Source organism: Antechinus flavipes, chromosome 3, assembly GCF_016432865.1.
Source record: "Antechinus flavipes isolate AdamAnt ecotype Samford, QLD, Australia chromosome 3, AdamAnt_v2, whole genome shotgun sequence".
Taxonomy (NCBI): domain Eukaryota; kingdom Metazoa; phylum Chordata; class Mammalia; order Dasyuromorphia; family Dasyuridae; genus Antechinus; species Antechinus flavipes.
This window is the reverse complement of record NC_067400.1, coordinates 425900871-425922606: the sequence shown is the minus strand read 5'-3', so window position 1 is coordinate 425922606 and position 21736 is coordinate 425900871. Positions and strand designations below refer to the sequence as shown.

Here is a 21736-nt window from a genome sequence, read left to right as displayed (position 1 = left end):
TTCATAATTAAATTCACAAACATTTATTAAGCATATACTATTTATTAGATTCTGTGTTAGGAACAGAAAGACAAAATAAATAAAAAAAAACTTTGCCTTCTTCAGAAAGCTTACATTCTATTGGGGGAAAGCTAGCACATAGGTAAATAAATATAAAAAAAATATATAAAGTACAAGGTTTTTTGGAGAGGGGGTAAAGAGAATGATTATCATATTAATCAATATTTCATTGTTCTATAATTTCACAGGACAGATATATATATAAGGAAAATAAGGGTGAGAGACCAAAAGTTATATCTCCATATTCTTTACAAAGGAATACTTAAGATATCTAGTTCTTGTTGGTAGGCAGAGAAATATGACAGTAGTTTCGCAAGACAAACATATATTCATGATATATAAGCTTCAGATACTTTCTAGACAAGAAGTGACTCATTTTAACTTGTGAAAGCTTGAGAAAAACCTTGTTGACAAATATTTATATATCATCTATGCTATATAAAGCACCACACTGTGGATTCTACTTCTCAGTCCATGATCTCTCCCATTCTGAAAAGCCTTTTTATTTTTTCTGACCATATGTAAATCAGTGCAAATAGACCAATATTTACCAAAGTTGTTTTAATACTCAATTCAATGAAGTTTCTACACTGTTAGAAGCATTAACATGTTTTGGTTTTTTGTTTATTGGTGTGTCTCTTTTATATAGTGTAACCAATTATTTTCAAAATGGAATTCCTATTTTCTCTTTTCCCTGTCAGTTTTGCCTGTGTCTTCCTTTTCTTTTTGATCTGTTTCATGTTTCTCTCTGTCTTGCTCTATCCCACTATTCAAAGATATGGGACTGGTAGAAGGGTTCAGATCACCTACTTTCTCTAGAGAGGAATTCTCATTAACATTATCAAATATTATGTCTTCTTTAACAGCCAGCTTTTCCCTTTCTTCATTTTTGACATTATATATGCTTAACACATTTTGCTTTAAGCAGAAACGTCGAAAAGCACGCTGAATAACAAAAGCTGATACCTCCTCTCGTTTTCGTTTTAGAGTAGTTGTAACTGGTTCATAAGAAATTTCAAAAATACAAGATGATAGAAACTGCTTACGCATTGGTAAATGGAGGCAGTCAAACTCTATATTTTCTCCCATAGCATACTTTGTAAAAGCAATTAAGACATCAGTACAGAAAACTCGATCACCTCTGACTATAGGCAGATCCATGACTATGAGCTGAATTTTGTTTGGTTTTGCTATAAGAAGTGGTGGATCCAGTGAAGCAGCAAATTCAGAAAGCTGACTGTAGTGTATGAAATGGGTAGAACTGGGATCAAACTGCTTCCAAACCTCATAAAAATTGTCAAAAGCACCCTCACTCAGAGCTTGAGCATTTTCTTCAGTTACAATGCTGCAAATCTCCAGGATAACAACAATGAACATGTTTACAAGCACCAGAAAGGATATAATAATATAACTCACAAAATATAAAATCCCCAAGGAGGGATTTCCACAATCTCCTTTCACAGAACTTCCTGGGTGAATTTTTTCAGGGTCACAATCTGGTGGACCTGTGTTAAGAATTGGTTCTAGCAGGCCATCCCAACCAGCAAATGTGGTAATTTGGAAGAGGCAAAGTATACTGTTGCTAAAGGTTTCAAAGTTGAACATGTCATTAATTCCCGCATCCTTTTTAACATAGGCAAAGTGAGACATTCCAAGGATAGCATAGATAAACATAACTAAGAGAAGCAAAAGCACAATATTCAACAAAGTAGGAAGGGACAGCATCAGAGCATGGATTAGCACACCTATGCTCTTGGTTCCTTTAATGAAATTCAGGACTCGTCCACATCTGATGAGACGAATTACTTGCATCTGGGCATAAGTCAGGAAATATTTATCTGTCAACTGAAGTTGTAATATAACTGTAGAAAAATATGAAAAGGAACATGTTTAAGTATCCGACATAGTTCATAAATCTTGGATTTGCTTTTCTTCTCTTGCTTCTTTGAGAAGTAAGTCAGGCCAATGTACATAATCCTTTTTAGTTACCTTGGATAAATGTGAGATTCAAAAAGGCAAACATAAATAGAACTTGCTTGCTTTTCTAAACTCTTCAAAGACAATAGAGTCAGATAATGACTGAAGAGAAGGAATATCATTAAGAGTGGTAGATTTCTTTTAGAAGTTGAAACACAGGTATAAAGAAGTGGGAGGAATAAATCAAGAGACCAGATTTGAAAAGTGGAAAGAATTTCCAATAAAATATGACTTTTAAGTCAGACTTGCCTCTCAAAACAACCCATTTTATTTTGGGGTAGTTTTTTTTGGGGGGGAGGGTGAGTGTGTGTGTGTCTGTGTGTGTGTGTGTGTGTGTGTGTGTGTGACAACAAGTTTAAATCTCTTTCTGCAGCTTCATTTCATTATTCCTAATTCTGACTTGTGGGGCCAAAGAGAACAAATCTTATCCTTCTTTTGTATGATTACCTTTAAAATAGGTAAAGAAAGCTGCTTCTACCTCATGAGCCACCTTTAGGCTAAATATGCCAATTTCCCTTATCTGATATTTGAAGTTCAAAGTCCTTCGCCATTATTAAGGCTGCTCTCTTCTAGGCTTCTTCCCATTTATTAATGCAATTCTTAAACCACGAATCCCATTACTTTAGATGATGTAGGATAAAGACAGTACAGTGAACTATTATCTTTCTCCTAGAGTATATGTCTCTTAATATAATCTACCATTAACAGTTATTTTGGTTTCCACATAACACTGCTGATTCATATACAATGGCTGTTTATTATACCTTCTTCATTTTACACATATAGAAGTTTTTTTTTTAACTCTAGTGAAAGACTTTACATTTATTTACACTGAATTTTGTGTCATCTTGTGTGTTAGGTATTATTCTTCCTAAATTTGTATTAACTGAAAGTTTGGTGACCATAGCATTTATACCTTTTTCAAGTCACAGACAAATATTAATTAGGATGGGGCCAAGCATGGACCTCTCATGTTCTCTCCTGCAGTATTCTTGTCATTCTGACTGTGAATTGTTAATCAACTCTTTAAGTTTGGCTATCCAAAAGTGAGACATTGATGCATTGTTGGTGGAGTTGTGAACAGATCCAACCATTCTTGAGAGCAACTTGGAACTATACTCAAAAAATTATCAAACTGTGCATATCCTTTGATCCAGAAGTATTACTACTGGGTTTATTTCCCAAAGAGATATTAAAGAAGGGAAAGGGACCTGTATGTGCAAAAATGTCTGCGGCAGCCCTCTTCGTAGTGACTCGAAACTGGAAATTGAATGGATGACTGAATAAGTTGTGGTATATGGATGTTATGGAATATTATTGTTCTGTAAGAAATGACCAACAGGATGAATACAGACAGAGTCTTGGAGAGGCTTACATGAACTAATGCTAAGTGAAATGAGCAGAATCAGGAAATCATTATACACTTCAACAACAATACTATATGAGGATATATTCTGATGGAAGTGGTTATCTTCAACAATGAGAGAATCCAGATCTTTTCCAATTGGTCAGTAATGAACAGAACCAGCTATATCCAGCAAAAGAACACTAGGAAATGAGTATGGACCACAACATAGTATTTCCACTCTTTCTGTGATTGTTTGCTTGCATTTTTGTTTTTCTTCTCAGGTCATTTTTACCTTCTTTCTAAATCTGGTTTTTCTTGTGCAGCAAGATAACTGCATAAACATGTATACATATATTGTATTTTACTTATACTTTAATATATTAACATGTATGGGACTACCTGCCATCTAGGGGAGGGAGTGGAGGGAAGGAGGGGAAAAGTTGGAATAGAAGTTTTTGCAAGGGTCAGTGTTGAAAAATTACCCATGCATATGTTTTGTCAACAAAAAGCTATAATAAAAAAATGAAAAAAAAGTTTAGCTATCCAAGCAGTTTTAAATTCAATTTATTGTATTCTCAAATAATCTATATTCTCTTTCTACCTTTAGTATAAGATTAATATGAGATACTTTACCAAAACTTTGTTTAAATCTAGTAAAGTACATTCACAGTATTCCCCTCTTCTATTAGTCTAGTAATGCTATCAAAAATGAAGTGAGTCTGACATGAACTATTTTGAATAAATCCATGATGAATCTTTGTAAAGACCACTTCCTTCTCTAGATGTTTATCAAGCATCTTGTCAATCATTCATCCTATTATTTGTCTTAAAATCAAGGTGAAAATAAAAATCCATGGCCTATTGTGGAAAATTCTATTCTGCCTCCCTCTTATTTTCGCAAATTAAGACATTTTTGTCCTTCTCCAGCCTTGTGTTAGAAGGAAAGTGCCAGACTTGCAATCAAGATAATATATTTCCAAGGGTTTTTGAGTTATTCTTTCAACCGCATTAGATAAAGCCAGTTCAACTTCTCTCAAAGCCTCTCGAGCTTCTTTTGTAAGCTGGCATGGTGAATTTAAAGCAGTGTCTCCCCTTAAAATGTCATATAGGGGTTGCAATTGATTGGTAGTTAAACCTAACACTGGACGCATCCATTGGATATCTCCTATTGATTTTTGGAAATCATTTAAGGTGTTCAACCTCTCTGTTCTTAAAGACAGTTTTTGTAGTGTAAGTGCCTTAGGATATATTTCATATCCTAAATATTGAAAAGGAGCATGCCTTTGAATTTTTTCTGTAGCGATATGAAGTTTGTAGTATATTGGTGTTTCCATGGTCTTTTGTAGACATGCTTCTAACATTCGCTCCTCAGGTGCACATCCCAATATATCATCCATATTAGAATTAGTAGATTAGAAGAAGGAATAGATAGTTTCTGAAGTCTGGTTATCAATTTATGATCTGTTATTTTTTGATTCCTATAATCTTTCAATTATTGACAGTCACATAACAATCACATCTGCCAGATGTTTCAGTATACAAGGATGCAGCTCATCTGGGCTATGAAAATGGATAGGCAGATGTTTTCTTACTATCTCTTCATGTATCTTTGATATCACTTCTTGGTTAATCATTTTGGTTCTGTCATTTCTTCTGTAAAGATTATATTCTTTTCAGAGAAAACTATTAAGTAAGTAGTTTTGTTTCCAAATATCATCATTCTATTGACCTCAGAGATGGAAAGAGTGAGGCAAGAAAGAAGGTGGAGGGAGGAAGGGAGAAGGGGAGAAAGTGAGAGAACATGATAGAGACAGACAGACAGAGATAGAGAGAGATTGAGATTGAGACAGAGATACTCAGAGAAAGACACATACCGAGAGACACAAACACAGAGAAAAGGAGAGAGAGCAAGAGAGGGAAAGTTTCAAGTACTGTATTGATCAAGTTCTTGCTCATTATTACTATATCATTTCCCTAAATTCTCATCTATATCTAAGTTTCAGAAATAACCATGAAGTCAGATTTGCCCTTCTTTCTTAGAATCTCTAGATCCTCATTTGTTGCTTCTTTCCTGATCAATTTATGTAAAGATCTTTGAATCTGTTAGTTTTACTACTGGTACTTTCAGTAAATGTCTATCCTTCCTTAAAAAAAAAAAACAACCCTCCATATAATGTCTAAATTTGGGATTACATATAGTCAGACTTCTATAACTCCCACCCTTAGTATAAGAACTTTTAATTTGATTTTCATCAATTATAATATTACTAGCCTTTTACAAAAAATATATATTGCATTTCTGGGCAGGAATCAATCAATTTAATATTGCAAGCTAAATCAGTTTATTAGACATCTTATCTATCAGTTTAGCAAATGCCACATTATCAAGTACCACATTATTACTCAGCTGTTTGTTTTGCAACTACTATTTTCTCTTATTCATTCAGTACTTTTGATGAAAAACAATGAGAAAAACTGAAACCGTTATGTCTCTCTGACCATGAATTTCTTGTCCAATTATTCAGAATCACTGATAATACTCAAGAAATTCTTCTAGAATTGTCATTTTGACCCAAGTGAATTACTAGATAAGTTGTTATCCACTTTGATATATCTTGGAAGAATTGGCTACATGCTCTAGGTAGACAAAAGATGTTTCCTTTACTTTTTCTAGAATTTACATGAATGATGATTGAATTTTAATAGATGGAAATAAAGAAATGGGAATCTGGGATAAAATACATGGCATATGAAGATACAAAGACATAAGATGTCTTTATGCAGATAGGAAAGAGAAAGTTCATCCAGTTTGGGGCTAAAGGTTTGTGTTGGAGTTAGTGAAAGATAAAATTAAAAAATTATATTGGCTGCAGATAATAAAAGATTGGAGTGATCCCTAAATAACTTTAAAAAATCTGTATATACTATTCTGTTTGTCTGTGGAAGATTGGCAGAGTATTCAAAGTATGACATCATGATTTTGATTTAACTAAAGCTGGTAAAGTAGTGGTATTCTTTAATATCCTTCATGAATATTAGGCCTAGACATGTGACAGAAAGAAATTACATTTGGCTTCAACATAATTTTTACTGCTGTCCTTTATATTCTTCTTAAAACTTGACTTTTGCCTTCCCTAAATGTGCTTTATGATCCAATGACACTGTCTTTTTAAATGTTTCTCAAAGAAGATGGCTCTCTATTCCTGCCATTTTCTCTAGCTGTCTTTATGACTAGGATGCCCTCCTTCCTCATCTCTACCGATTGGGATTCCTGCATTTCTTCAGTCCCGAAGCTTATTCCAATTCCTATTATTTCTAGTGCTTTCTCTCTGTTGATTATTTCTAATTTATTTTCTATGTACCTTGTTTTCACAAGTTTTTTTTTTTTTGAATACTGTCTCTTTTATCAGACTATAAGGTCTTTGATATCAGGGACTATTTAGTGCTTTTCTTTTTATCCCTAGAGCTTACCACAGGATCTGTCATATATTAGGTTGAATCTATGCAACATCAGCATAAAATTCAATACCCAAGTTCTAAAATGGAGAATCCTAAATACTGAGACACAGATATAGAGAATTACGAAGGAAATCAGAGATCATATAGGACAGTCTGAATCTTAAGAAGAATTTTCTCTATAGTATTCAGTTATAATCATAACATATATTAAATTCAGTGCTTGTGATACAAAGATAAAAATGCATTAATCATTAAAAAGTGGTCATCCAGTCTTTATCTGAAGAGTTGAGAGGAGTCTGCTACCTTCTAAGAAGCTCATTACATTTGGGATAGTTTTAATTATGAGTAGATTTTTCCTTATATCAAGACCAAATCTTTCCCGGAGCTTCCACCTATAGTTCCTGCTTCTATTGTCCGGAACTAAGTAGAATAAGTTTTAATATCTCTTATACAGGGAATCCTAACAATTAGTTGATTTCATATCTCTTCAGTTTTCTCTTTCTCTCTTTTTAGAATAAACATCTTCAATTAATCCTCCAGGCAATACTCATTTATCATGATCTCTTGGATGTTTGCCCTGTTACTCACCCATTTACTAATATGGTTACCATTATCTTTCTTGAACTTTGGCACCAGAATTGAACACAGTCCTCCATATATGATTTAATCAAGGTAAAGTACAGCAAGACTCTCTTCCTCTCTCTGTGTGTTTGTCTTTACCTCTGTCTTTCTCTGTTTCTCTGTTTCTCTTCCTCCACAGTCTCCCTCTCTCTCCTCTCTTTTTCTCATGCCATCTCTCTTTTCTCTCTCTGTTTCTGTCTCTCTCTATCACATACACATATACACACATACACAATGTATTTTCAGGGATAGCTGTAGTGTTCTGTTTGTTTATGTCAAACTTTTGACTCAAATTGAACTTGAAATCCACTAAATCCTTGAAACTTTTTATGATGAACTATTATCTATTTTACATTTGTGAGGTAAGTTCATTGGAATCCAAGCATCAGTCTTTAGATTTCTCTATTCAACTTTATGTTATTGTATTAGGTCCCACTCACTCATACAGTTGAATGAGAAGTAGTACAATTCTGTTATACTGTGCTTGAAATTATTGTCCTCACTCAAGCCTCAGTCCTGTAATTTATACAGCAATTTTGCTGTAAAATTTTTCTTCAAGCATGCTAAAAGAATACAAATTTCTGTCGTTATTCTCATATTAGAAAATGTTAGTATTTAAGAATATCTCAAATAATTAAGTTCATTTATTCCAGCAGTTCCTTTTTAATAATAGAAATAAAATAGAGGTAGTATTAACATTTTTTTTTAATTTCAAAATATAATTGTAAATGTTTTGTTTTAATTGATGTGCCTGGCCTTTCTAGAATTAATAAACTACCTTCAAAGGAGACAAATAATATTTAAGAATGACTACAGCTCTGTTACCAGCATGGAGACTGGCACATCTTCATAGTTTTCTTCTCTATCTCTACACTTAGAGATAACTTTTACTGATTTATTTATTTCCTTCCACTTTTGCCCCAGAACTAAAAGCATGAATCAACATAGGACTTTTGTGACCCCCCCTTCAAAACTGTTCAAAACTTCCAAATATTTTGGAAAAAGTTTAAAAAAAATAATTAAGGTCTTTCTTGCCTGATTTAAGAACAGTCTAAATTGACATATGATAAGCAAACATCCTTACCCATAATGGAGAGATGGAGCACCAGGAAATCAAAGATGTTCCAGCCTATGGTAAAATAGTATTGGCGGAGACCGACGAGTTTGAGCACACATTCTCCCGCAAAGAGGCCAATGAACACCAGGTTGATCTGATACAAAATGTTTCTTGTATAGGTATCCTGGTTATCTGTTTCCACCATCATGGTCACCACATTAAGACAGATGAGTACGACAATGATGATCTCAAAGGCATCTTTGTTGACTAGGTCAAATACATATCCCTGAAATTTGTTCTGCGATAATGGAGTGAATATCAAAATGTAATTAACATCATTAGACTCACAATATTCATTTAATTAAACCATAATTGTATGTTTTGACCCATTTGATCAGATTCAAGAAAATTTAGAGACTCACATATAAGGCACATGAGAAATATATATATATATATATATATATGTATGTATATACATATATATATATTTTTTTGCCTGTAGTATATCATTATAGTATCAACAATCGATCTTCAATTAATACTAGTAAAGTAGTAACAAATGATTTATCTCATTTTTTCCTCTAACTTCTTCATCAGGGTGTTAATGATCTGTAAATAGATCTAAATGCACTACTGAATTCCTTGAAGGAAATCAGTACTGTCTTTTTCTCAGTGTTTCATAATGTACATAATATTATACTAATTTTCTTTTCAAATTTTACTTTCTTTACATCAGAGCTATTAAACAAAAATATTTGTATCAAAATGTATTCTCCATAGCAATCCTCATATATAATTTGGCTCACTAATTCCTTCATGTATCTAGTACTGAGACATAATTATAGAAATAATATACTGTTTTGTAAAACAATATGTTTAAAAATTCATTTAAAAATATTGAGCTACTAAATTGCCTAGAGCTTGAATATTATATTCATGATTTAATAAAATCAGCAATCAGATTTCGCCTATTAGGCATAATACATTCTGTTAAGTTCTGGGAGTGAGTTTGGAAATTTATAAATGCAAATCTCTAAGATAAGAGAACATACTTCAATATCTGTTACAAATTCATTTCACATTGCTCCAATAATACAATTTTTTGGGGAAATTATAGTGAAATAATGAAGGCATAATAAGAATGTCTATCAAGTCTGTTTTCTGATAGAATAAAAATAGTTAATAGGCAAATAAATTCCAGATAAATAAAGAGAGATTAAATGGATACCTATCTGCCCTCAATATTGATTTACTTTTCCTGAGTTACAACCCAACTTACTTAGGTGGCACATGGTCCTGGAATTAGAAAGATCTGACCTTTGACCCATATTAACTTTGTGATCCTGACAAGCCATTTAGTCCAAGTTTATCTCATTTTCATCATATATAAAATAGAGACAATAATAGCACCTATATCTTAGAGTTGTGTAAGGGTTAAATGAATAATGATTGTGAAGCACTTAACATAGTGTAATATAAATCTTTTTTCCTTTGATTTGTCTTTAATACACTCTCCATATTACATGACAGACCATTAGGTACTTCCTTAATGGCATTTTTCTACACTTCAATCACACCAATCAGTATCCTGGGACATTAAATATTGTGTTTGTGGCATACTGTTAAGTACAGTAGAATAAACATAATGGCCAGCCATGTGACTTTTACAAAAAAAATGATGGATTTTCTGAATCACATTTCTGTATCATATTTTCTGAAAATGGATTAATTCACTTGTTGAAACCCATTTAAATTTTATACTTTAAATAAAGCCATTCTCCCTTCTTTAGAATGCAGCCATACTTTCAGACACTGTTTTGTAATTTCTGAGGAGAAAAGGGCTCTATTTCAATCTTTAATGATGCTTATCCTCCTTCCCACTTTCCTTAATGGGGGTGGGGGAGAGAGGGAAAGGGAAGGATAGAGAGAGGAGGAGAGAGAGAGAGAGAGGATCAAAGACAAGAAGAATGCTACCATATAAATCAAAATATTCATAAAAGTATTTATTGTATATGCACAAAGTTGAAAATAAAATATTTTATCAGCTACATAATGGTTGACTAATATAATGAATGTATGAATGTAATAAACTATGAAGTGAGTAGAAATAGGAAATAAATATGTGACATAGCTACAACATAACTGTTTTTTGTTTGTTTCAAGGCAAAATTCATTGAATGGATACAAAAGGATTATACACAGAAATGACTGACATGAAAAAAAAAAAGCCAGAAATTAAACAATGTAAAATGAGCTGGTAAACTTGAATTCAAACCCTAGAAACTATTTCAGAATGCATTATAGTTTTTAGATGCTTTAGAAAGGGAAACAGGAACTGTTAAAAAATATCATGATTCTTTTTGAGCAAATCTTGCCAGCATAAACTTATTTCCTTCTTTTAACATAATTACTAAACTGGTGGAACATAGGAATACCTATAGATAGTTCACATGGATTTCAATAAGTATTTGTTTTTCAGGCTCTCATTCTTTCATTTAGCATCTTCCATAACTTTGTGGAGAAAACATAGATATGGCATTATTATTTCGAACTTAACTGTGAGCCCTTGATCAAAGCTATACCAAGCTCAACATTCTCTGTGGGAACACATTGACTCAAAATTTTTATCTTACTATCCTCCTACTGAGATGTTTATTCTTTTACTAGTCAACCAGAGAGAGGATTAAGTTCAAAGCAAAGAATTTAATGCAATGGCATAGTAAGAAAAGTATCAATAAAACATTTCTCTCTTAAACCTGTGACAAATAACCTTACAAATAAATATTTATAACAGCAGTTAGAAGAGCAGATGCAAATTAAAGAAGTACAGGAAGCTACAAACATGGGAAACACTTATGGGTAAGAAGTAAATGCAGAAAAGACAAATATGAATGGAACACATGGTGGAAGAGTACTCAAACAGAGGGGCATTTCATGTTTGTTTGTTTGTTTTTTTAATGCAATATGACTATCATTTTTTTTCCCTTTTATGTCCTCTTGCTTTCCTTGTAGATCCACTTGTTGGAGGGTTATATATGCTACAAAACCATAATACTACAGATTATATTGTCCTGTTTTGCCTGTGTTTGTTTCCACAGTTTATTTTTTAAATTAGTTTATTTTTTAATACATATTGCTTTTTATGAATCATGTTGGGAGAAGAAAAACCAGAGCAAAAGAGAACTATGGAAGAGAGGGAAAAAAAAACAGAAAAAAAGAAGTGAATATAGAAAATGTTTATTTATTTTCAGTCTCCATAGTTATTTTTCTGTCCAAAGTCAATTGGTATTGCTTTGGATCACTGAACCACTGAGAAGATCCAAGTCTTTCACAGTTGATCATCACACGTTCTTGCTGTTATTGTGTACAATGTATGCCTGGTTATGCTTGTTTTGCTCAGCATTAGTTCATGTAAATCTTTCTAGGCCTTTCTAAAATCAGTTTGTTCATTTTTATAGAACAATAATATTTCATTATCTTCATATACCACAACTTATTCAGCCATTCCCTAATTGCTGAGCATCTAAAATTTTTCCAATTCTTTGCTATCACAAGAAAAGCTGCTATAAACATTTTTGCTCATGTGGGTCCCCTTCTTTCCTTTATGATTTCCTTGGCATGCAGACCCAGTCATAGCACTGCTACTTTGGGCATAGTATCAAATTGTTCTTCAGAAAGATTAGATCATTTCACATGTCCACCAACAATGCATTAGTGTCCCAGTTTTGCCACATCTTCTCCAACATTTATCATTTTATTTTCTTGTATTTTAATCAATCTGAGAGGTATATGATGTTACCTTAGAGTTGTTTTAATGTGTATTTCTCTCATCAATAGTGATTTAGAACTTTTTTTCACATAATTACAGAAGACTTTAATTTTGTCACCTAAAAATTGTCTGTTCATACCGTTTATAAGTTGGGAACTTGTATTCTGATAAATGTGATATAGTTCTTTATATATTTAGAAACAAGAGTTTGTCAGAAACACTGACTATAAAGATTTTTTTCCCAGCCTTGTACTTCCCTTTTAATCTTGGTCCTGTTAGTTTTGTTGTGTAATAACGTCTTAATTTAATATAATCAAAGTAGTCCTTTTTGCCTTCCATAATGCTCTCTTGTTCTTCTTTGGTCATAAATTCCTCCCTTCTTCAAATATATGATGGATAAATTATCCCTTGCTTTCTTAATTTGTTTATGATATCATACTTTGTGCCCAAATCATGTACCCATTTTGACCTTATTTTGGTATGCAGTGTGAGATGTAGATTTATGTCGAGTTTCTTATTTTCTGGTTTTCCTAGCAATTTTTGTCAAATAGTCCTGATTCCAGAAGCTGGAGTTTGGGGGGTTTATCAGATATTAGATTACTGAAGGTCTTGATTATTGTGTTGTGTGTATTTAATTTATTCCACTGATCCACCATCTATTTCTTAGCCAGTACCAAATGGTTTTGATGACTGTTACTTTATAACATAGTTTTAGGTTTGGTACTGCTAGGCCACCATTCTTTGTATTTTTTTTTCATTAATTCCCTTAACATTCTTTTGTTCTTCCAGATGAATTTTGTTATTATTTTTTTTTCTAGTTCTACAGAATAATTTTTGGCAGTTTGATTGGTATGGCACTGAACAAGTAGACCAATTTAAGCAGAATTCATGAGCAATTGATATTTTCCCAATTGTTTAGATCTGACTTTGTGCCAGAAGTGTTTTGTAATTGTGTTTATGTAGTTCTTGGGTTTGTCTTGGCAGATTGGCCCCCAAGTATTTTATTTTGTCTGCAGTAATTTTAAATGGAATTCCTATTTTTATTTCTTGCTGATGGTTTTTGGCAGTAATATATAGAAATGCTAATGAGTTGTATAACTTTATTTTATATCCTATAGTTTTGCTAAAGCTATGAATTCTTTCCAATAGATTTTTGGATGATTTTCTAAGACCACAAATACTTTATGGGACATAAGGGTTGTATAAGGCATTATACTTAATGATCCATAAGCCCCCTAGCTATTGTAAAATAATAGGATGCAAGTAAATCAAGAAATATTAATGGAATTAATTATTGAACTAAGAAAAAGTATAGCAAATTTATTTGATAAGAACCTTATTCCTTAAATATATAAGGAACTGAGCCAAATGTATAAAAATGAGTTATTCCCAACTTGATAAATGATCAAAGACATGAAAGTGATTTTCAGGAAAAGAAATTCAAGATATTAATAGTCATGGAAAAATCCTCAAATTTACTAAAAATTAGCAAATTTTAAATTAAAATATTTAAAAAACCAATTATCAGACTGGCTAAGCTGACAAAATGGAAAGTGACAAATGCTGTACAGAATTTAGAAAAAATGAATTGTTGATAGAGTAGTGAACTGGTCTGACAGGTCTAGAGAACAATTTGGAATTATGACCAAAGGATAATAAAATTTTGTATACTCTTTAATAAAGCAATACTACAAACTAAGTTAATATCCCAAAGATACCAAAGGAAAAGGACTTATAGGTACAAAAATATTTAGAGCAGCTCTTTTTGTTGTGGCAGAAATGGAAATTGAGAGGATTATTCTATTAATTGGGGCATGACTGAATAGGTTGTGTTATGTTATTGTGATGGGATTTTATTATGCTAGAAGGTTATATTTTTGATGAGCAGGATATATTTTTAAAGCACCTAAGAAGATTTATATGAAATAATGTAAAGTGAAGCAAGCAGGACCAGGAGAATACTGTACATAATAACAACAATATTGTAATGAAGATCAATTATGAAAGACTTAGCTACTTTAGTCAATGCAATAATCAAAGATATTCCAAAGTATTAATGATAAGAAATGCTCTCCATATCCAGAAAGTAAAGTGATGAACTCAGATTGAAGTATACTGTTTTTCATTTTATTTTTATTTTTGTCAACATGGCTAATATGGAGATAAATTTTACAAGACATCACATGTATAATGATTATCATGTTGCTTGACTTCTCAATGGGTAGATAGAGGCTGGAATGAGGAAGGAATAAAATTTGAAACTCAAAATTTTAAAAGTGAATGTTAAAAAAGAAAATATGTATTAACAGACTGTTCTATCATTCTTTATGATTTCCCAGACCAAAGTTTTCTATTGTGGCTAGTAATTCCCAATTTGCTGAAACTCTCATTTTTGTATTTATATTCTAACTTTCCACATAGTCTCTGGTACATGGTAAGTATTTCATAAATGCTTTTCATTTTGAGAAGATGTTGTGTTCAGTATACTTTTTACATTCCTTTAGAGGTCATATTATCAACTAAAGTCTTACAATGATACTTCATTGGATTATGGCATGATCCTTCACAATCAAAGGCTATGCCTATGTGGCACAAACTTCATTAGGTCCCATCAAGTTGAAAAAGCTTTAAATAGAGAAACATCCATGGCCTAGCAATTCAGGATCAGTATTGCTGGAAGGCTCATTGCATGAAGTTTTGATTTTTTTTTTTTTGGTCACAGTAATTCAGGAAATAAATCACTTTAGGGAATGAGAAAGTTAAACCTAATGTTTGTAGAGGAAGCACACACTTAAATTACTGAAGAACAGAAATAACTATAATTTTTATACTACAAAAAAGGCCAGCAGAATTGAGATATAGTCTAAAAATATAAATTATTAATATAACACCATTCTGACATATGGTAAAAATGAAAAAAAGAGAGATTGGCAAAATCTGGTTGAGAGATTGTTATTTTCCTTACCCTTGGCCGAGGTACTGGCTTTTGGAGTTTCCCATGCCCCAACTTTTTCATCAAATGATAGTATTTCTTCTGATTCTTTGTCATGAGGATACCTAGGCCACCAATGTAAATTAAAAAAAAAAAGAAAACTATCAAAATAATATTTTTGTCTCAATTTCTTCCAGTCAACTAATATTCATTTTATGAGTCACTGGAGTAGAGAATTTGGCTTCTTTAAATTGAAACTCTCATAAGACTAAAACATAATTAAAAAATCCTTTCTTAAGGCATTAATGTATTTTCATCTAGCTCTATGTTTGTTTGTATAAGGATACAAAGACAGACTACCCAGACTGAATAGGATAAGAATGACAGAAAGATTCATCATCTGACGGTGCATTAACCTAGGTGTGATTTAGCCATATTCTTCATTTTCTGTCTAGTATTGTTGCCTTTCCGAGAATTCCACTTTTGTTATTTAGTTATTTTCAATTGTGTCGGACTCTTCATGATCCTATCTAATATTTTCTTGGCAAAAATACTGGAATTGTTTGCATTTCCTGCTATTTTCTTCTCTAACTCAGTTGATAGATGAAGAAACTGAGGCAAACAGAATTAAATGATTTGCTCAGAATCATACTGCTAATCAGCCTAGAGTTGATCTAAAATATGTCTTCCTGTCTGTAAGCCTCATGCTTTTTGAACTAAGCCACCTAGCATCATTATACATGTATATAAGTTTATATTCAATATATTTACATGTGAATATGTGTCCATGTACACATATAATAGCTAGCTTTTATATAGTGCTTTTAAGATTGGGTCTGCACTTAACAACTGTTATCTCATTTTATGCTTGAAACAATCATAGGAGGAATGTGCTGTTACTATTTCCATTTCACAGATGAAGAACCTGAGGCAGACAAGTAAATTTTCCTGCATCACACAACTACTAAGCCCAGATTTGAACTCATGCCTTCTCAAACTCTAGCACTCTATCCAATATGTCACTTAGGTACCTCAATGCACAGATAGTATCTATGAAAATTTCTCATTCCCTTTTCTAAACATACAATAAATAGAACAAACTATGTCTTAACTGTATTTTATATCTCTACTAGCACAGCACCTGGCTCATAGACAAATTTTAATAATAATTGCTTTATTCATTTCTCTTAGTACCTAAAACAATGTTCTCAATGTAATAAGTACCTAATAAATACTTGTTGGAATCAGTTGAATAAATGACAACTCTAAGATATAATGGGGTTTAGGACTCTGGTAAAAGTTCCTCCACTCTCAAATCCAGTTGTTTTCAATATCCTCGTAATTGGCTTTTTGCTCAAAATAGTCTAGAAGTTCATATATTATTTTTATGAAAAATAATACTTTTTCAGATTTCACATTCCTTAAATTTTACATTGTCAATTACCCTTCTGAAATTTCTTTTTAAAATGCTATTTTGCTTTTTTTCCAGTTGCATATTAAGGAACTTTTTATCATTCATTTTTACAAGAATATGAATTCCAAATTTCCCTGCCCCCTTTCTTCCCCTCTTTCAAAGATGGTAGGCAGATTGATATAATGTGCATATACATATAGATACATATATATATGTATGTATATATATATTATCATGTAAAACACATTTACATATTAGTTACAACTGGGAAAGTAGAAATAAATAAACTGCAAAAAAGAAAAAGTGAAAAAAGATGCTTTAATTTTCATTCAGAACATATCAGCTCTTTATCTGCAAATTAATAGCATTTTCCTTTCGAAGTCCTTTTTACTTTTTCTTGGATTGGTTATTGCTGAGAAGAGCTGAGACACTATATTTGATCATTACACAATGTTGCTAATACTGTGTATGATGGTTTTCTCACTCTATTCATTTCACTTTGCATCAGTATGTACCAATCTTTCCAGTTTTTCTGAAACATTTTCTTCATTTCTTATTGCACAATACTATTCTAATACATTTATATACCATAGCATGTTCAGTCACTCCCCAATGAATGGGCATCACTTCATAATTTGCTACCATGAGAAGGTTTCGTGATCTCTTTGGGTTATAGATCTATCAGTAGTATTGCTAGACCAAAGGATATGCAGTTTGGTTGCCTTTTTTTTTCTTTTCTTATTTTATATACTTTATTTTATTCATGACTTTGGTGAGGAAGTAAAGTGACTATCTTTTGACAGCCTGGAAACACTTAATAAGTGTTTTTCCTTTAAAAAGAGATATTTGTTTCAATCGCCTTACTTAATTAGAAGTAACTATTCCATCTTGTGCAGATTCGGAGACCATTGCTGAATTATGGGAACTCCAACCTGGCCCAAAGGACTTTGAAGTCAAAAGTCTGGTGGGCTGTGGCCACTTTGCTGATGTGCAGGTGGTGAAGGAAAAAGTCACTGAGGATGTCTATGCCATGAAAGTGATGAAGAAGAGATCTTTGTTGGCACAAGAAGAGGTATGGCTATTCTTCACAATTAGTTTCTGTTTTGTTAACACAATTTTAGAATGTTGATGATTTTATGATTATATAGTGATGGTTCCTTAGGTTATCAAGCAGATTTTGCCTCATATAGTTGTATGGGCAAAAAACTTTGTTAATTCCTATTCTTCTTCCTGAATATTCTTTTTTTTAAATAACTTTTTATTGATAGAACTCATGCCAGGGTAATTTTTTACAGCATTATCCCTTGCATTCACTTCTGTTCCGATTTTTCCCCTCCCTCCCTCCACCCCCACCCCCAGATGGCAAGCAGTCCTTTACATGTTGAATAGGTTACAGTATATCCTGGATACAATATATATGTGCAGAACCGAACAGTTTTCTTGTTGCACAGGGAGAATTGAATTCAGAAGGTATAAATAATCCGGGAAGAAAAACAAAAATGCAAGCAGTTTATATTCATCTCCCAATGTTCTTTCTTTGGGTGTAGCTGCTACTGCCCATCTTTGATCAATTGAAACTGAATTAGCTCTCTTTATCGAAGAGATCCCCTTCCATCAGAATACATCCTCAAACAGTATCATTGTTGAGGTATATAATGATCTCTTGGTTCTACTCATTTCACTTAGCATCAGTTCATGTAAGTCTCGCCAGTCTTCTCTGTATTCATCCTGCTGGTCATTCCTTACAGAACAATAATATTCCATAATGTTCATATACCACAATTTACTCAACCATTCTCCAATTGATGGGCATCCATTCATTTTCCAGCTTCTAGCCACTACAAACAGGGCTGCCACAAACATTTTGGCACATACAGGTCCCTTTTCCTTTGTTAGTATCTCTTTGGGGTATAAGCCCAGTAGAGACACTACTGGATCAAAGGGTATGCACAGTTTGATAACTTTTTGAGCATAGTTCCAAATTGCTCTCCAGAATGGCTGGATGTGTTCACAATTCCACCGACAATGTATCAGTGTACCTGTTTTCCCACATTCCCTCCAACATTCCACATTATCTTTCCCTATCACTCTAGCCAATCTGACAGGTGTATAGTGGTATCTCAGAGTTGTCTTAATTTGCATTTCTCTGATTAATAATGATTTGGAGCATATTTTCATATGTCTATAAATAGTTTCATTTTCTTCATCTGAGAATTGTCTGTTCATATCCTTTGACCTTTTATCAATTGGAGAATCATTAGTTTGGTTGCCTTTTGAAAATATTTCCAAATTGCTCTCCAGAATGGTTAGATCAGCTTACTACTCTGCCAACAGTGCATAAGTGTTCCGATTTTCTCACATCCTCTCCAACACTTATAATTTTCCTTTTTTTGGTCAAATAAACCAATCTGATAGGTATGAGATGGTACTTCAGAGTTGCTTTAATTTGTATCTCTCTAACCAAAAGTGATTTAGAGCACTTCTTTATACGCCTATAGATAGCATTGAGTTTTCATCTGAAAATAGCTGTTCATGTCTGTCTTTTGATTATTTATCAATGACTTGTATTTTTATTAATTTAACTCAGATCTCTATTTGTTTAAGAAATGGGGTCTTTATTATAAACACTTACTATAAAGATTGTTTCCTGGTTTTCTGCTTTCCTTCTAATCTTGGATGAATTTGTTATATTTGGACAAAAGCTTTTATATTTAAAATAATCAAAATAATCTATTTTGCATTTCTAAATGTTCTCTATCTCTTACTTGCTTATGAATTCTTCCCCTCTCCATAATTCTAATATGTAGACAATTCCTTGCTTTTCTAATTTGATTACACTGTCATTTTATTTCTAGATAATGTACCCATTTTAACCTTAGCTTGATACATGGTATGAGATGTAGATCTATATCTAGTGAGCATCCTAGTTTTCCAGTTTTCCCAGAAGTTTTTTCAAATAGTGAGTTAATATTCCAAGAGCTGACATCTTTGGGTATATCAAACACTGGTCCTTTACTGCTTTTTTCTACTGATTTTGTTCTACTGACCCATTCTTCCATTTCTTAGTCATTCCCAGCTAGTTTTGATGATTACTACTTTATAATAGTTTAATACCTGGTATTGCTGGGCCACCTTCCTTTGTATTTTTTTCCTTAGTTCTTTTGATATTCTTGATCTTTTGTTCCTTCACATTAATTTGTTATTCTTCTAGCTCAGACAAATTTTTGGTAGGGAGTTTGATTGTATAACACTAAATAAGTAAATCAATTTAGGCAGATTTGTCATTTTGATTTTATTGGCTTGGCCTTCTAATGAGCAATTGATTTTTTTCAAATTGTTTAAATCTGACTATTTCTGTGAAATAGTGTTTTATAATTATGTTTATATAGTGCCTGGGTTTGAGTTGGCAAAAAGACTCCCAAACATCTCATATTATTCACAGTAATTTTAAGTGGAATTTCTCTTTCTATCTCTTGCTGCTGGGTTTTGTTGGTCATATAAATAAATGGTGACAATTTATATAAATTTAATCACATCCCACAATTTTGATAAAGTTGTTAATTTTTAAATTGATGCTCTAGGGTTCTCTAAATATACCATCACAACATCTGCAAAGAGTGATAGTTTTGTTTCCTCAATGCCTATTCTCATTACTTCAATTTCTTTTTCTTATCCACAATAGTTCTAGTACTATATTGAATAATAGTGGTGATAATTGTCATTCTTACTTTACTCCTGATCTTACTGGGCAGGCTTCTAGCTTATCCCTATTACAGATAAAGCTTGCTGATGGTATTAGATAAAAACGGCTTATCATTTTAAGGATTACTCCCTTTATTCCTATATCCATTAGTGTTTTTAAATGGAAATAGATGTTGTATTTTGTTAAAAGCTTTTTCAGCATCTACTGAGATAATCATAAGATTTGTTGGTTTTATAATTGATATGGTGAATTATATTGAGAATTTTCCTAATACTGAACCAGTCCTTCATTCTGGTATAAATTCCACCTAGTCATACTCTTTAATCTTTGTGATATATTGCTGTACTCACATTGCAAGTATTTTGTTCAAAATTTTTGCATCAATATTCATTAGGGAAATAGGCCTCTAATTTTCTTTCTCTGATTTAGGAATAAGCACCATATTTATGTCATTAAAGAAGTTTGATAGGACTCTTTCTTTGCCTACTTTTCAAAGTAGTTTACATAGAATTAGAATGAATTTATGTTTAAATTTTTGGTAGAATTCCCTCCTCAACTCATCTAATCCTATAATGTTTTTCTAATATGTTCATTAATGTTTGTGCCAAATTATTTTACTAACATGGGATTATTTAGCCTTTCTATTTTCTGATCTGTTAATCCAAGATATTTATGTTCCATAAATATTCATTGATTTCATTTATATTGCCAGATTTATTGGCATATAATTGGGCAAAATATTTCCTGATGATTGCTTTAATTTCTTCTTCAACTGTGGTGATTTAACTTTTGTTGTTGACAATAGATACTAGACAACTAGACATTTTGTTCTTTCTTTAAAAAAATCAATTTAATCATTTTTTTTTACTTTCAGTTTTATAAATCTTACTTTTGATTTTCAATATGGATGCCCTTTTTAAAAAAAAAATTTCATTCTTTTTCAATTTTTTTTCTTTTTTTTAAAAGTTACATGCCAAATTCATTGACTTGTCCTTTTTCTATTTTATTGATGTAAGAAATCAAAGAAATGAATTTCCCCCTAAATACTGCTTTGGGTGTATCCCATAAATTTTGGAATGTTGTCTCATTGTTGTCATTCTCTTTAATGAATGAATGATTATTTCTATGATTTGTTCTTAGATCACTTACTCTTCAGGATTAAGTTATTTAGTTTCCAATTAATTTTAATCTATCTTTCTACTGCCCTTTGTTGAATGTAAATTTTATTATATTATGCTCCAAAATAAATATTTAACATTCTTGCCTTTTTACATTTGATTTAAAAAAATATGCTCTATCTCATGGTCTATTTTTGTGTAGATGCAATATGCTTCTGAAAGAAAAGGCATATTCTTTCTGTTTCTATTCAGTTTTTTGTTTTTTGTTTTTTTAACTA

The 21736-nt window shown here is 32.1% G+C and overlaps 1 protein-coding gene across 1 annotated transcript in view; it reads right to left on the bottom strand.

Annotated features, from left to right (window-relative positions):
- The window catches only part of LOC127554586 (sodium channel protein type 9 subunit alpha-like), a 128962-nt gene continuing 107226 nt past the window's right edge, over positions 1-21736 (bottom strand). Inside the window, exons 23-25 of the mRNA XM_051986231.1 lie at positions 15257-15361; positions 8550-8820; positions 1-1922 (exon numbers count right to left, since the gene is read on the bottom strand). Of these exons, the coding sequence (XP_051842191.1) occupies positions 739-1922; positions 8550-8820; positions 15257-15361 (1560 nt within the window). The 3' untranslated portion in view covers positions 1-738. The remainder of the gene's footprint in view (positions 1923-8549; positions 8821-15256; positions 15362-21736) is intronic.